Source organism: Schistocerca serialis, chromosome 2 (genome assembly GCF_023864345.2).
Source record: "Schistocerca serialis cubense isolate TAMUIC-IGC-003099 chromosome 2, iqSchSeri2.2, whole genome shotgun sequence".
In the NCBI taxonomy this organism is placed as follows: Eukaryota; Metazoa; Arthropoda; class Insecta; order Orthoptera; family Acrididae; genus Schistocerca; species Schistocerca serialis.
Genome location: NC_064639.1, coordinates 261,543,369 through 261,559,249, shown reverse-complemented (window position 1 = coordinate 261,559,249; position 15,881 = coordinate 261,543,369). Strand labels below are relative to the sequence as shown.

The 15,881-nt window shown below is 42.1% G+C and overlaps 1 protein-coding gene across 1 annotated transcript; it reads left to right on the top strand.

Moving 5' to 3' along the window:
• Nucleotides 1-230: 230 nt before the first annotated feature.
• Nucleotides 231-15,613, top strand: LOC126455513 (uncharacterized). The gene is made up of 3 exons (XM_050091262.1): nt 231-368; nt 12,972-13,227; nt 15,323-15,613. Exons 1-3 carry the CDS (start codon nt 246-248, stop codon nt 15,553-15,555), a joined length of 612 nt encoding a protein of 203 aa, XP_049947219.1. The 5' UTR covers nt 231-245; the 3' UTR covers nt 15,556-15,613.
• Nucleotides 15,614-15,881: the final 268 nt, after the last annotated feature.

Here is a 15,881-nt window from a genome sequence, read left to right as displayed (position 1 = left end):
AAGTGGCAGCAGAACCAGTGCTTGCATAACCTGACACTCCATGCCATCTTATGAGTTACGTAAAGGGTTAGACAAACGCCAGCGACAGCTAAAACAAATTTAAAAAGACGTAATTTACTTCATTTTGTGCAACTCGAAAAAAAGGAAATGACTGAGGCAGCCGTGGTGTCACGTGAACGTCTCGTCCCTGGAGAGCAGTATATAAGCGAGAGCCGGGGACACGACCACCATACCCGGTCGCAGTCATGAAGCCGCTGCAGTGCGCCGTCGCCATCCTCTTGGGCGTTGTGTCCGCCTCGTACGGCCACCACCACCACCGCCACATGTGCCCGCCGCCTTTCGGGAAGATAATGTTCGAGCCTGAAAAGGTAAGAGCTGGTAGTTTCCTATGAATCAAAGCAATACGTGCCAATTATTTAAGCATTAGCAAGAAACTAAGAGAGTTTCCACTGTATTTACGATAAAGCTAAACATAATTATCTTGATTACAACACTTGTGCGATGATTTCTCGATTTCTTTGCCAAGCCTCCGGATTTTCTTTGCGTTCCACGTAATTGTGAACGAAGTCTATTGATCGTTGCAGTCACCCCAAGATCTGAGATACCGCTGTTTACTGAGCAAAATGTCTTTGTGATTCGGGCCCCCAAAATTAGTGTTCTACATGCGCTCCGGGATTTGTACACAACGATACACTAATTTGACACAGGCAAGTTTCTTCCCCTTCATCGACGGGTGGAATGGAGAGAATAATGATTTCTTGTACACTCTCTGCCATGTTCTGCTATTTTTAACTCTTTGTCTACCATCGAGGCTTATGTGTCCCACGATACGTTATAAGGGAACTGCTTCACGTTACTGCTTTGTATCTGTGTCCCACTGGTAAGGGGAAGAGTACCAGGGGTGTTAGCATAATTCTTATAATTAGACTGCACTTGTAGGCCGTGCTGTCTTCAAGTTTCGTTGTTAACGCTCGTTTCCGCAGCGAAACCAGCGAACCCGTTCGCACCTGCAGATAGGCAACCCAATTACCAGATTTGCTAAGCGGGCTGACTTCGCACCTTCGCGGAAACCCTGCGGAGATGAGTCTTTCCGCCTCACAAACGAAGCTCATATCGAGCACTGATAGTGGAAGTTACATTCTTGGAGAGATGTTCCGTCTATTGATGGGTCTATGTTTTCAGTATGTCTTGTAGTGTCTAAGATATTAATTGAAATAACAATTTATTAATGTTTTTGAAATAAAATTGGTAGTGAAATTGTTAATGAATCCGTAATAGTTGCAGCTGGCACCGAACAAAAATCCATCGACTATTTCTATTTGGTTTTCTATGTTTGTATTTCCGATACGTATTTCAGAGCAAGAGCTCTATCATCAAGATCTACAAGGTCCGTTAGAAATTTTCATTGTGATCTGGCGAAGCAGACGCACCTGGAGGAGGTTATGTTGTTACTTAAGTGGAAAAACGCATGAAAGAGACAGTAAAAAAGAAAAAAAAGAAGGTACGCATCTTCAGAGTCCGATCTGAATAGGAACTCTAACAGGTATTGGTTTTGTGTAAAGTATGTAAGCGGATCGAAATCATCTACTCAGTCCCTCAGTGACCACACTGGCATGAAATCTAAGATGGGAGACACAAATACTGAATTCGGTCTCCCAAACTGTTGCACGCTGCAGACTATTACGTTTTCCGATTCAGTTGTCGCACAGACGCCACAGAGCAGATTTTGAGATATTGCAGTGTATGGAACTGAGGACCTAGAAACAGCCGGCCGAAGTGGCCGTGCGGTTAAAGGCGCTGCAGTCTGGAACCGCAAGACCGCTACGGTCGCAGGTTCGAATCCTGCCTCGGGCATGGATGTTTGTGATGTCCTTAGGTTAGTTAGGTTTAACTAGTTCTAAGTTCTAGGGGACTAATGACCTCAGCAGTTGAGTCCCATAGTGCTCAGAGCCATTTGAACCATTTTTGAACCTAGAAACAACGGAGAGGCTTCGTCTCCGCCACAGCCCTCAGTGGTTCACAATCCCACAACAGGCTACAGCAGTCCACTCACCCCACCACCACCCCACATTGAACCGTGGATTACTGTGCGGTTCGGCCCCTTGTGGGCGATGGTCATAGGTTGTCATAGGTTGTATACAAAGGGGAAAGGTTCTCAGCAGAAGGCTCCAAAGTTTCTTGACTGTAATGCTTCATAATCTGAAGCGATACTCTAGTAAATGTTGGAACGGATATAGCTAACCAATGTAATATATGTTTTACATAAATATGTACGTAAATTTTATTTAAATACGCTTATTATAAAGAAAGAAAACATGTTTAGTGAAAATCTTCAAAATTCGAATCAAAATTCTACATGGTACTCTTACGTACATTTAGACAGACCCAAGTTACAAATTTATTTAAACATTTATGTATAGATTTTTTGTTAAAACCGACTGCGAGATAGAAAATGTTTCATTTTGATAACGCGTGAGTTCGTTTTTTTCTTTTTTTCTCACAATCGATTTTTACAAGAGTAGCTGAGCCTTTAAACAGTTACATTGTTTCTCTGATATATATTCTGCCGCCTTATATCTTACGTTAAACGTAAATTATATAAAGAGTTATCTGCCGTTTGTTTTCTTCATCACAATCGGTTTTAACAGTAAACACGAAAGTGACATGTGTGGCTTATCACCTGAAGATTATAATATTGCTGCGTAATCTGTATTGTAGATTTAACTATGTGACATACAATCACAGAAGGTACTGCCCTCACAGATCCAGCTGCAGGAGGGAGCTCTCATACCCTGTATACCAGTGATCCTAAATGACCTTCACATTTATCTTAGGTGACATCATTTCCCGATCAAGTTTTGTTGGCTGTACTATAAACAAGAATCAAGGCCATCGGGATGAGGAGAGAGGAGCTGGACAGAAAGGGAATCGGTCGGAAGGAAATGAACATTGATTGGGAGGAAGGAGCACGGCAGAATGATGACGAAGGAGGTGGAGAGACATAGGGCACGGAGAAGGTGGACAGAAAGAGGGGGGAGAAGGTGACTGACAGAAGAGGGGAATGGAGGGGATCAGAAGGTGTATCGAATTCTCATACATATTAATCACTTACGAAGACATTCACTATAAGGCGAAGACAATGTAATATCTCTGTAGTGCTTGCCAGCAGCTGATAAGTACGACTACTTCTAACATTGCTAATATAATTCGTGAATAGTGAATGTCTTAAGATAAAACGCAGTTGCTATCGGGGAAAATATACAACGAAGTTCCGCAGAAATGCAATAGAAATGATAAAGAGATTATTCTGTATATTTTAACGTCGTTGGTTTTCAGAAGCAACGCACCAGAGCTTAGACCATAGAAGACACATAGCGTCATTAAGCTTATGCCAACATCTTGATCAGCTGCGAAGTGGCGGCATTCATTTGCAGAGACTTAACTGCAGTATTTTCAGTAACGGCCTTTTTTTTATTAGGGTGGTGAAATTTTGTGCAGCGTCTGGTTGCACCGAAAGATATGTGAAAGGAAGTAGTATTTCGTGCCACAGGTAAAGCTGTGTTTAAAGTGTATAAGCATATACAACAGATTGGAACTCACATTTTGAGCCTCAGTAAGTAAAATTAGAGGCTGAAGCTGAAGAGCGATTTCATTACGAAATAGATAAGAATGGCCTATTTGAGGCAGTTTATTTGTATTTAAATATTACGGATTGAATCATAAGAGTCAGTATCCGGTAAAAATAGCCCGCAAATATATGAAATATTAATTTGAAGTATTACTTTTTCTGTTTTTTCTTCAACTTCATCGCTTGTATTTTAGTGATTTCAGAACTCGTTACAGTTTTGCCACTGATGACGTACCAAGAAGCGTTTTGAGCCTTGGTTTGTAAAATGATACGATTTTAAACCTAACGGAAACTTAAAGCTATGCAGCGGACATTTATTTAAAATTTGGCAAAGATATCTCCATGAGATGAGCTGAAATTTAGGATGTGTGTTGGTCCTCAGATATAAAGCTCGATGAGGGACGTTTTGAGAAGACGGAGTGTTAACATCTAACTTGCTACCAGAGGTTACCCTGTATGCTTTGCCAGCCGCTGTGGCCGAGCAGTTCTAGTCTCTTCAGTCTGGAACCGCGAGACTGCTACGGTCGCAGGTTAGAATCCTGCCTCGGGCTTGGATGTGTGTGATGTCCTTATGTTAGTTAGGTTTTTGAGTTCTAAGTTCTAGTTGACTGATGACCTCAGATGTTAAGTCCCATAATGCTCAGAGCCATTTGAACCTGTATGCTTTGCATTTTGATGTTTCTGTACCTTTACTGGATGAAACAAAATCTTAAAACGTAACCGTTTATTTTGTGTAAAAACCGGGGACATTATAATGCAAATGGATGTCGTTTCTTATAAAGAACAGTAAAACATTTAACACGTACCGTACTGTTCGGCAATCGTCAGAAAACTAAATTCTTCCTGCTAAAGTACTTCAAAGCGATAATCTAAGAGATTCACAGTCCACCAATATAGGAATTTACTGACACGCTGTAGTTCTGTTCTTCGTAACAGGAAATAAATGTCAATAAAATGTTTGAAACTTGTTTTATAGCTACCAAATTAATGTTGTTAATTTCAGAGAAATTAGGTTAACTGCGCTATAACATGTGTAAATTAATACAAATTGACGTTCTACTGTTAAACTCAGTGCTTGGTTAGGGTTACAAACATGGAAAAACTGTAAGCGTCATATCCATTTCTCACTGTGAATAATAACAGAAACTCGGCTCTTTGCCCTCTGCCACGTGACTTACATATTGGTTCTAAACCTTAAAATGGCAGAGATAGGGGCGCACGTGATCAGTTTGCATATCAGTATTGGAATTGCGGCCTGATGATGTAGTAAAAGCTATTTTTAAACATATCTTAAGTGAAAAACTTAAAATAGTGAGATTTTATTTATATTGAATAACGATGTTATTGAAGTCTGAGGACAGTGTTTGCGGAAATGCAGACGCCGACAGAAAGCGTGTCCATGTCGGGGACGATGGCGCCGTCGGTGGTGCTGGAATGCCCAGTGGGTCGATGATGTCTCCATCGATTCTGGCACAGATTCGGAGTATGAAGTGTCTGACATGGGCACTAAATCTAGTTTGTGGTTAGTCGACAGTCTGTTCCTCAGCGCTTTCCAGCAGACACTGTTGACACTTTGTGGCCTCGCTAACAACCGGAGTCGAGGAACATTGCTCAAGAACTTACCAGGTCCTCCCTCACCCTCTACCTCAATTTCTAGCGGCGCTTAGTGCCTTACGCTTCACTGAATATTTACATTCGTGGCTCATGTACAGTTCTGAAAACCTAATTATTAGGTGTTAGGATGCACTTTGTAACATTATTGGGTACTATCCCGTTCCTGTTTATTGAATGTCATAGATAAAGCTGCTAGTACCTAGGAAGATTACCCGCAGTTTCTATCAATCTTTAATACACTATCCATCACTGGCACTGACGTGGCCTATTCTACACCGACCGGCGTATGGAAGAACGGTGTACTCTATATCAATTCACGTATCTGTGGACACTTTCAGCTGAAGCTGCACCGTTGAACTGTTTCTTGTCACCTACTGTGCAGTGTCTCTATCGTCGTTACGCGCCTTTTGCGATTTTCAAGCTACGTTCGAGCATGACCTTGCTTTTGGTAAGCGGGTATTCTGCCACAGTTTTTTCTGTACATATACAGGGTGATCAGAAAGAGTTTGAAAATCTTGTAAGGGTGTTACAGGATAGCTTGTGCTGAGAAATAATTGTTAAGAAAAGGTTCGATACGCTCCACATCTTCGAAGTTAATTCGCTTTTTAATCCAACCAGGCAGGTGGCTTAACACGCAAATTCAAGCGCCACGCTAGATACAATTAGTGTGAGTTGTTCTCATTGCGTAGATGATACTGTACGAAACTGCTGGGCCTCTAGCTCGGGTTAGGTCCTTGTTACCGTACTATGTCCAATTTTAGAATCGCTTTTTTGTTCGGTTTTAGGAAACCAAACGAAAAAAAAAAACATTAGGTGGCACCGTCTCTGGCGGACGGTTTTAATTTGCGTACACAACGGCCTGATTGCTAACTTCAATCCTAATTAACTCTGAAACGGTATAAAGTATCGTGTTACTTAAAATCCGTCTTGATTGCAATTTTTTTTTATTCATATGACCGGTTTCGGTTCATTCAGAACCATCTTCAGATCTGTAAAAATAATGATACTAATTTACTATTTCACGGAAGCAAATCTTTTTCATCCTATCTAATCAACATCAAATGTACCAGAACATACCTGATATTTCAGTTACAGGAGTAACCCGTCCAAATCCAGCAACTTTCACATGCTACGTCACATAAAATTGATTGGCAGAGTGCACGTCATTTATATTAATTATAACACTATTACCGACGGGTGGCGTCTGGTACATTTGTTACATTCCATTTGCACATACTGTATTCAGTAGATCTTTTTTTATTATTAAAAATACTTAATTAAAATATGTAGATGTCAAGGTTAAAATCTGTACTTGTCGGAATTAAAAAACAGTAAAATTATCATTTTTATACGATCTAAAAAGCACAGGGGGATTTATATATCTATGGTGCTGGTGTGAACTTGTTTTCCTCTACGGTCTGCTTCCGTGGTTCCCGCCATTTCGGTGGTGTGCCTCGGTCCGCTCAGTCGTCAGACGTCCATCGCCGCGGGCAAGAGGGCCGCACAGGAGGGCCCCGTCAACGACGCCAGGCGCTGTATGCGTCTTCCGGCTTCTCCACCGCGCACCATATCTCATTCCTCGGCCTGGATCTCCACACGCAACAGTTGTCATCTTAGTAGGTCGTCATAAATGCTAAAACAGGCGTTATGATTGAATTCGGTTTGCTCCCGAAATGGCGGGAACCACTGAAGCGAACCGTAGAGGAAAACAAGTTCACACCAGCACCATAGATATATAAATCGCCCTATGCTTTTTAGATCGTATAAAAATGATAATTTTACTGTTTTTTAATTCTGACAAGTACAGATTTTAACCTTGACATCTACATATTTTAATTAAGTATTTTTAATAATAAAAAAAAGATCTACTGAATACAGTATGTGCAAATGGAATGTAACAAATGTACCAGACGCCACCCGTCGGTAATAGTGTTATAATTAATATAAATGACGTGCACTCTGCCAACCAATTTTATGTGACGTAGCATGTGAAAGTTGCTGGATTTGGACGGGTTACTCCTGTAACTGAAATATCAGGTACATTCTGGTACATTTGATGTTGATTAGATAGGCTGAAAAAGATTTGCTTCCGTGAAATAGTAAATTAATATCATTATTTTTACAGATCTGAAGATGGTTCTGAATGAACCGAAACCGGTCATATGAATAAAAAAAAATTTGCAATCAAGACGGATTTTAAGTAACATTATAAAATCACTGATTGCTGCTATCCCATAAGACATTATGTCTGTTTTTGCAAACAACGTATCGTATTCTTTTCTTGAGAAATGTTTCTACGTATAACCTAGCCTGCAACAACCTTACTAACTTCTAGTGGAGAACGAAGTTCAGTATTGGCCAATACTTACAATATACACCGAATCACAATGAGCACATCACCAAAATAATATTTTTTACCTGGCTTCACTTGCACGTTTACTGCGGATCCAAACTGCCTAACGCAGAGCAATTCAAATAATATTGTCGCTACTTGTCGTGGCCTCAAATCGATTACCTTACGTCGTATGTGCAGTAGCTATGGGGGCCACTGCTGCACAGACGTAAGACCAGTGAATGTTATAATTTAGAATTGAATTTCGTACGTTTTCGAAGATCCTCGTGGTTGATCGCTGCTTAATACGGCACCCCTTTATTATTACTGAATATTATTTATTGTGAATTTCTGTGTCACTGTGGCATTTTCTTTTGGTTGCTGAGACTTCCAACGAGTTTGGGTTTATAAATTTTACACATTTTAAAAAGTGATTATATTCATGTCGTTCGCTGTAAGGGCTGAGGCTGCTGCATACGTTACGATCAGCGCTTGCTTCCAACGTACATTTCCACGTTATTGCTGCCTACCTCTTTGTAGGCAGCGGTAGCTCGACCTCTGCGCGACATGTAAATGACTTGCTTTCTTGTACTGAAGGAATCTTCACTCAGTGCAATAACTTTTAATAAAAATGGTTCAAATGGCTCTGAGCACTATGGGACTTAACAGCTGTGGTCATCAGTCCCCTAGAACTTAGAACTACTTAAACCTAACTAACCTAAGGACATCACACACATCCATGCCCGAGGCAGGATTCGAATCTGCGACCGTAGCAGTCGCGCGGTTCCGGACTGCGCGCCTAGAACCGCGAGACCACCGCGGCCGGCTTTTAATAAAAATATTCGGAAGGGAACGTGTCGTTACTATTGGATAGCTTCAGAGACTCGGTAGTGGCAAATACAGGATGCATGAGTAATTGGGGCGAATAGAATGGAAAGGAAAGGGATGAGAAGGAGATAGGAACGAAACAGTAACTTCCAGCCACGAAGCCAGTGCGACAACGCAACGGCGAATCTTGAAAACTTGTGCAGGACCAGGACTCGAAATCGCATGTTCCGCTTCTCTAGAGAGATTGTCTTAACCACCTCGGCCATCCGACATGCTTCCCATCTGCCCCTGATTCCCAACATCCCTCTCGCCGTACGACGAAGTTCCCCGCTCATTGGCCAGCTTCACGCAGATTTCTGATGCCCTTAGGAGTTCGGACACTGGTTGTGCATCCGCACTGAAACTGTTTTCATCAAAGAGCCGACTCACCTACAGCATTAGAGGTATGAGTGGTGTCTGTTCTGTTGGACATGTCTTATATATAAAATATAGGATCACGTAGGTCCACAGGGACGGCGAACCAATGGCACACTTGCCATGATGGCCACGTGACCAAACTATTTTGGCACGGTATAAAGTGAGGAATTTATGAAGCCCTACGGAACCGAAATAGCTCATTTGTTCGTCTGCATTTGAAGTCACTGTATCAAAGAAGACTTTGATAACATATCTTCGTTCATCGCCATTCGGTTTGAGTCACAGTGTACCCAAATCCATTAGTAACAATACGCCGTCATCCACTGTTCGACGGCGTAGGTTGATAGCTGTCCCGTCAACGGCGACTTCCGGCCTCTACCGACTAACTACAAAACGTATAGTACTATCAAACTGTCATGGTTAAGAGTGTTCCCTTGTCTGTATTTTTTTTTCTCTCTCCACTCTTAAGTCGCGTACTGCCATTACACAATTAGAACCATCTTTAAACTGATGAATGCTTTTGAACATGACTCCTTTGACAAACAAAAAGTGCAAGACGTGTGTAGTAGAGAATTTTTAAGCTGGTCGACTGAGGTAAATAACATGATCAATAAAGGCAACAGAGCGGTGTGTGTTTAATGTTTCGGGACAGTAGTATGTAGAACATCGTCTGCAAAACGGTACTAAAAAACAAATCTCAAATCTCTTTGTCAAAAAAAAAAGCGAACCAGAGAAAAAGGAATTCATCGCACGTGCTATGAAGGACATTCGACACCTGTGATTAAGTTTATTACCAAGGATTCTCATAACAGTGTCACAAGTTTGTTGGTAGCAAATGTCATTGCCCGCGATGGTAAACGTTCTGGCGACGGGGAATTTTTGAAAGAAGCTTGGTTAGCATATGTCCCATCACTTTTTGAAGACTTGAAAATAAAGATAATTGAGTGCATCAAAGACATTCCTTTATCTAGAAAAACAGTGAAAGGCAGAACCCTAAAACTGGCGAAGAATCTGGTAGAACAACGAAAAAAAAGATATCAAGTCACCTCGTTACATGTAACTATGTCTTGAGTTACGTATATATGTAACTAAACCAGGAAACTGAGATGCGTTTGCTCGATATTGTATTGTAAATGACGTCAAAGACGAACTGACAGCAACTAGTAAGGGTACAGGTATTTATACGGCTGTTAAAATTTCACTTTCTCAAAGGGAAATAAATGTAAGCAAAACTGCTTCGATAATAACTGATAATGATCAGAATATGGTATTGAACTCCACTGCATCATACATCAACAAGTCATTTGCGCGTGGAGTGGTTTCGCTTCCCTTCATAATACAATGACCGTAGTCACAAAAACCGCGAGCCTTGTATCGCCGCAAGCTTCTGATGAAGGAAGGTTCGAAGCGTTTGTTAGAGGAAGCGAACTCGGTGCACAATAGGTAGCTGATGTATAATAATATTCGCTGGTTGTGCCGCAGCGACATACTTTAAGGATTTCAATATTGTTTGGAAGATATCAGTCTGTTTTTATAAAATGAGGAAAACACTTTACAACATTCGCGGTTAATGGACGTTACGTGGCATACAAAATTCATATTTTTTAAGGACAAGTGCTAGAATTTCAATGATAATATCGAAAAGCTTCAAGAATAAAAACGGGTCTATTTTTCTGACAGATCCTATTCGCACTTTTGAGACTAAACTGCAACTTTTTGGTAACGATATTGTTTCCAAATGCTACAGGTTCTTCCCGCATTTGGAAAAATTTACCAGCCATTTGAATTTACGTGGAAAGTCGGGCCAGGAATAGGTCACTGTGGAATTCTGTACTACATTCATCAATCGAAGAATTTTCATCGAGATTTCTCACCTCAAAGTGCTGTCGGAAATGTTAAAACTTACTATGTAAAGAGATGTGACTTCACTGGATAAACTGAACTTTTCTAAATTTGATTGGTTGGAAACCGAAAAATTGAAATGCAGCACATAAATTTCCATTCTAGTTTGAGATGGACTAAAAACTGTAGTGGAATAAGTAAATGATTGGAAGTAAACGAATGGAAAAACTGTCGGGGAATTTGAGCATAAATTCAGACATTAAAATCAATAAGTCGTGGAAATAAATTCCATACACAAATAGGTGCCTAAAGAAGTTGGCGTTTGCTACCATGACAATATTTTCACCTCCACGTGAGTTATTATTTTACGAAATGAATAAAGTTAAATACTCGCTAAAAAACCTTTTGCCAGGGAATCGAATTGCATTCTGTTGAAAGTTACGTAGTATGTACTTAATATAACACACTTTTTACTAATCAGTAGAGTCCAAAATTCTAGGCACTGTCAAATCTTAAAACGTGTATGCGTTTATGTATTGTGTCCGCCCCAGTAGCTGAGTGGTCAGCGTGACGGATTGCCGTCCTCTGGGCCCGGGTTCGATTCCCGGCTGGGTCGGAGATTTTCTCCGCTTAGGGACTGGGTGTTGTGTTGTGTTCATCATCATTTCATCCCCATCCGGCGTGCAGGTCGCCCAATGTGGCGCCGAATGTAATAAGACCTGCGATATGGCGGCCGGACCTGCCCCGCGAGGGGCCTCCCGGCCAATGACGCCAAACGCTCATCATCATCATCATATGTATTGTCATATGTGGCACACAATAAGCAAGAAAAAAAGGGAGTACTAGTTTAATGGCACGCCGTGTCCACGTTGAAGATTTCTGTAGGAAGAAACGGGCCAGCCGTTGTGGCCGAGCAGTTCTACGTGCTTCCGGAACCGCGCTGCTGTTACGGTCGCAGGTTCGAATCCTGCCTCGGACATGGATGTGTGTGATGTCCTTAGTTTAGTTACGTTTAAGTAGTTTTACGTCTAGGGGACTGATGACCTCAGATGTTAAGTCCCATTGTGTTTAGAGCCATGTCTGAAGAAAACGGCACGTACATGCATAAACGTTCACCATTCCTCACCTAGGAGAAACAGACGTTTTTAGATTGACTAGTACACCGCTGTCACTGTTGGGAGGCAAATATCGGACACGTCATTCACTTTGGACAGTAGAACAGTTGAGTGGAAATGGAACAGTCGGCCTATGAGCATCGTCTATTTGCGTGGGATACTTTTGTATTAAATTCTGAATTTGTCTTTACACCAAAGTGGATATTTCGTCACCAATTTAATTACGCAACTGGCCGAGCGGATCTAGGCGCTTCAGTCTGGAACCGCGCTACCACTACGGTCGCAGGTTCGAATCCTGCCTCGGGCGTGGATGTGTGTGATGTCCTTAGTTAGGTTTAAGTAGTTCTAAGTTCTAGGGGAGTGATGACCTCTGAAGTTAAGTCCCTTGGTGCTCAGAGCCATTTGAACCAGCCATAAAGTTAGTGACGTATTTGTGGGAAGACTGTTCGATGCAGAAAAAAAAAAACAATATGTCTCGTGGTCTTATTGTGGCGTGTTTATCTTCTGCCGTTAGGTCAGACGACAGAAATGCCACTTGCACGCTTAGAGTAGCAGATTGACGGTGACCAACTTTAAACAGAACTTGATTAATTTTCACACACATTTATTAAAATAATAAAAAAGGATAGACATTACGTAACTTGATTCTGGATGCTGTTTACAATTGACTATCTGAAGTTCCTTTGGTCTTGGTACGTTAATCTTATTCTCACATATCTCTGATACTTGACAAAGTGTTTGCACATTTATCTTCATGGCTATGTTCAGGAATATGATAATCTTCTTAGGTGCAGACTGAAAGTTGACTAGATCCGCGAGGAGAAAAGGTTCTACGTTAGCAGTAATCTCAATGGCTGCAGTACATATTAATACGCGAATCGGCGGAAGCAGAATTTGGTCCGTCTTTATGGCAGCGCCATCTCGTAGTGCGGAGACGGACGAGCGCTGCGCCTGAGCTGTTGTGCTTAGCGGGGCGCGCTCTAGTGGGAAAGTTGTGTACGCGCTGGATACGCGGAACTATGTACACAACTATATATATATATATATATATATATATATATATATATATATATATATATATGAGTGTGTGTGTGTGTGTGTGTGTGTGTGTGTGTGTGTGTGTGATCACTTTGATCACTTTACTTGGGCCCAGTTACTGTGCAACCTGTCAGTTCTGATATGCTTCGTTTGACAGTTCCAGGGCGACTGGCACGTCGTGTCCCACTTTGTGGACGTTCCGCACAAGCACGGGGATGAGACGTGTCTGAAGCTGAAGTACGCGCCGTCCAAAGAGGGCAACGAGAGCCGCGTGCAGATCACGATGCACATCCGCAAGAGTCCCGATGAAGAACACAAGCTGCAGATGCGGTGCGTGCAGGGTGGTCCTCCTGGGAAAGGCGGATCGACATCGCTGTGTGCCACCAACTACGATGATTCCGAGAAGTGGGGCCGTAAGTACAGATTCAACAAGTATTACAGTTGAAGCTAAGGAAAATAATTCAACAAAATTACGTACTCATATTCCCGTTTCCGTATTAAAGTAAGGAAACATAGAAGGAAGGCTAGTGTTTTATATCGATGTCGACATTATCACTGATGTGATAATCAGAGCGTGGTGGCACAGTAACAGGACATTAGACTCATATCCGAGACAACGGTGCTTAATATCCTATTCACCCGTCTAGTTTGAGGTTTTCCGTACCCTCTTTAAACACGTTAACATAAGTTCCGGAATTTTCTCTGTAAAGGACACAGCCAGTTCCCTCGGTACATGATCAGATAGGAATTATAATATCATGAAAACTATCGTAACTACTGTCGTGCCCCCCCCCCCCCCCCCCACCTTACCGCAGCCAAAGAAGCTTAAGAATGCGAGTTTTTCGGCTTCCGACTAGATGTTAGTAGAATTAGCTGAATGTATGACTACACTCTGCTTTCACATCTGTTAAAAGAACGCCGTATCGTGTTGGTATCAGTACTCGCTGTTCTTACTCCTGATGATGCTGGCGACTAACTACAAGATTTAATTTGATGTCTCATATCTTTAAAACTAAGAAATGTTATTGAGATTACTATGCTGTTATCAATATGCAATAAATATCGTTACTAACAACAAGCGATTAAAAATACAGTAATAGTCCGCACCTCGTGGTCGTGCGGTAGCGTTCTCGCTTCCTGCGCCCGGGTTCCTTGCTTCGATTCCCGGCGGGGTCAGGGATATTCTCTGCCTCGTGATGACTGGGTGTTGTGTGATGTCCTTACGTTAGTTAGGTTTAAGTAGTTCTAGGGGACTGATGACCATAGATGTTAAGTCCCATAGTGCTCAGAGCCTTTTGAACCAAATATAGTAATAATTATTTAAATTTGTTCCTTATTTTTGGATTATATGGTAAGTAAGTAGTGGGTGATGAGTTGCAAGTTAACTGTGTTTTGCAACGCCAGTCTGCTTTAGCAACATTTGTAACTGCTCAGTTATCATGCCCCTTATAATTATCCGGGCTGTTATGCCGTGGTCGGTTGATGAATTCTGTGTCAATTCCCAACGTTTCGTCCCCGTCTGCGGAGAACATCTTCAAGGGGGTCTGCAGCTCGATGGTAGGTCGAACACACCCACTGGCTCGCTACTGACTGCCACTAAATTCTGTGTCCGCGCGCTCCCGCACCGAGGCGTGACGTCACGTATTTTGAAAACGTCAGTGCAATTGGCCGCTGTCCGCTGCCGTCGGTCGCCGTTGCCATCACCCAGTGGTGGACGGGTGGTACACATCTTCTTCAACACCGGCATCCATATACCGTTTAATCTCACGCCCTCCTCCTTTCGATTGAAGTTATTAGGGTGTTTGGCGATTTGAAGATGTCCTCCGCAGACGGGGACGAAACGTTGGGAATTGACACAGAATTCATCAACCGACCACGGCATAACAGCCCGGATAATTATAATGGACATGACATTTCCGGCCGTGAATTTCTACATTTTAGTACTCAATTATCGTCACTCTTCAAGTTCTTCCAGCGTAATTCATGCCGAAATACGAGTAGTTCGTGGAAGCGCGACCAGATGTCTATATCCAATGGGTACAATATTACGGCAAGCGACCATGTTGCCATCATCAGCTACTCTGATGAATTGATTACCTAGGACTTGGCACTTGGAGAAATGTTTTGCCTATTGGATACAGACATCCGGCAGTTAACCCGTAAGCTAATTTTTACTCCATTTTTCAATACATTACACAAACAGTACCCCTTTTTAAGAACTGAATTCCTTCTTTGTCAAAGATGACAGTAGAAGCCTTGTCGCTAATGTTAAGCACTTTGTAGCAACTCAAGGATCGCGAGCTTCTCATATCTACGTACTGAGATCATCGAATCGTTTTTCACAATTATTCGTTACTTAGTTTTAATGATCTTTATTCTCGCTCTCCGTACGTGAATGGAACGAGAAGAAGCCGTAATAACTGGCGTAGTGGGAAGTACCCTCTGCCAGGCACTTCACATTGAGTATGTACGTAGCTGCTTCTTAACAACTGTTGGTAATCGTTTCAGCCTTGGTGCAGCACCAGATTCTGGCCACCGACTACGAGACGTACGCCATAACACAGGCGTGCGGCGTGTTCTACAAGGAGGACGAGCAGAAGTTCGACAGGATTTTCGTCGTGGACATCCTTGCCCGGGAGCCTACTCTCGCAGCCGACAAACTGAAACTGCTCAAATCGGTCGCCAGCAGCGGCGAAGCTAACGTCGACTCCTTCACGGATGTCAGCAATGAGGGCTGTTAATAGACACCTGCCAGCTACCGGTGTAGAAACTGTGAATAAAATCTGATACCATACATGACAGCAATCTTCATTTCACTACCTTACTTAAGTCACAAACCGGGTTTCATGTGCGATGAGTCTTACGACCTAATCATTTCCTATTTACTGCTGCTGCTACACTATATTTAAGTATCTGAATGTTCTGTATTAGTGTTTAAACACCCTGCCCTCTGTAGTCTGCAAACTCATAAGAGAACTAAGCTCTGATTTTATAAATTGTTAGTGGCAAACATGAGACCACAATACGTACAGACAGAAACAAATGTAACTTGAACATTTCTACATTA

Excerpts from the sequence above, each read along its gene's own strand:
- LOC126455513 (XM_050091262.1), top strand. The coding sequence starts at position 246 with ATGAAGCCGCTGCAGTGCGCCGTCGCCATCCTCTTGGGCGTTGTGTCC. Across the intron at positions 369-12,971 it reads TAATGTTCGAGCCTGAAAAG|TTCCAGGGCGACTGGCACGT; the intron begins GTAAGAGCTGGT and ends TTCGTTTGACAG. Across the intron at positions 13,228-15,322 it reads TGATTCCGAGAAGTGGGGCC|CCTTGGTGCAGCACCAGATT; the intron begins GTAAGTACAGAT and ends TAATCGTTTCAG.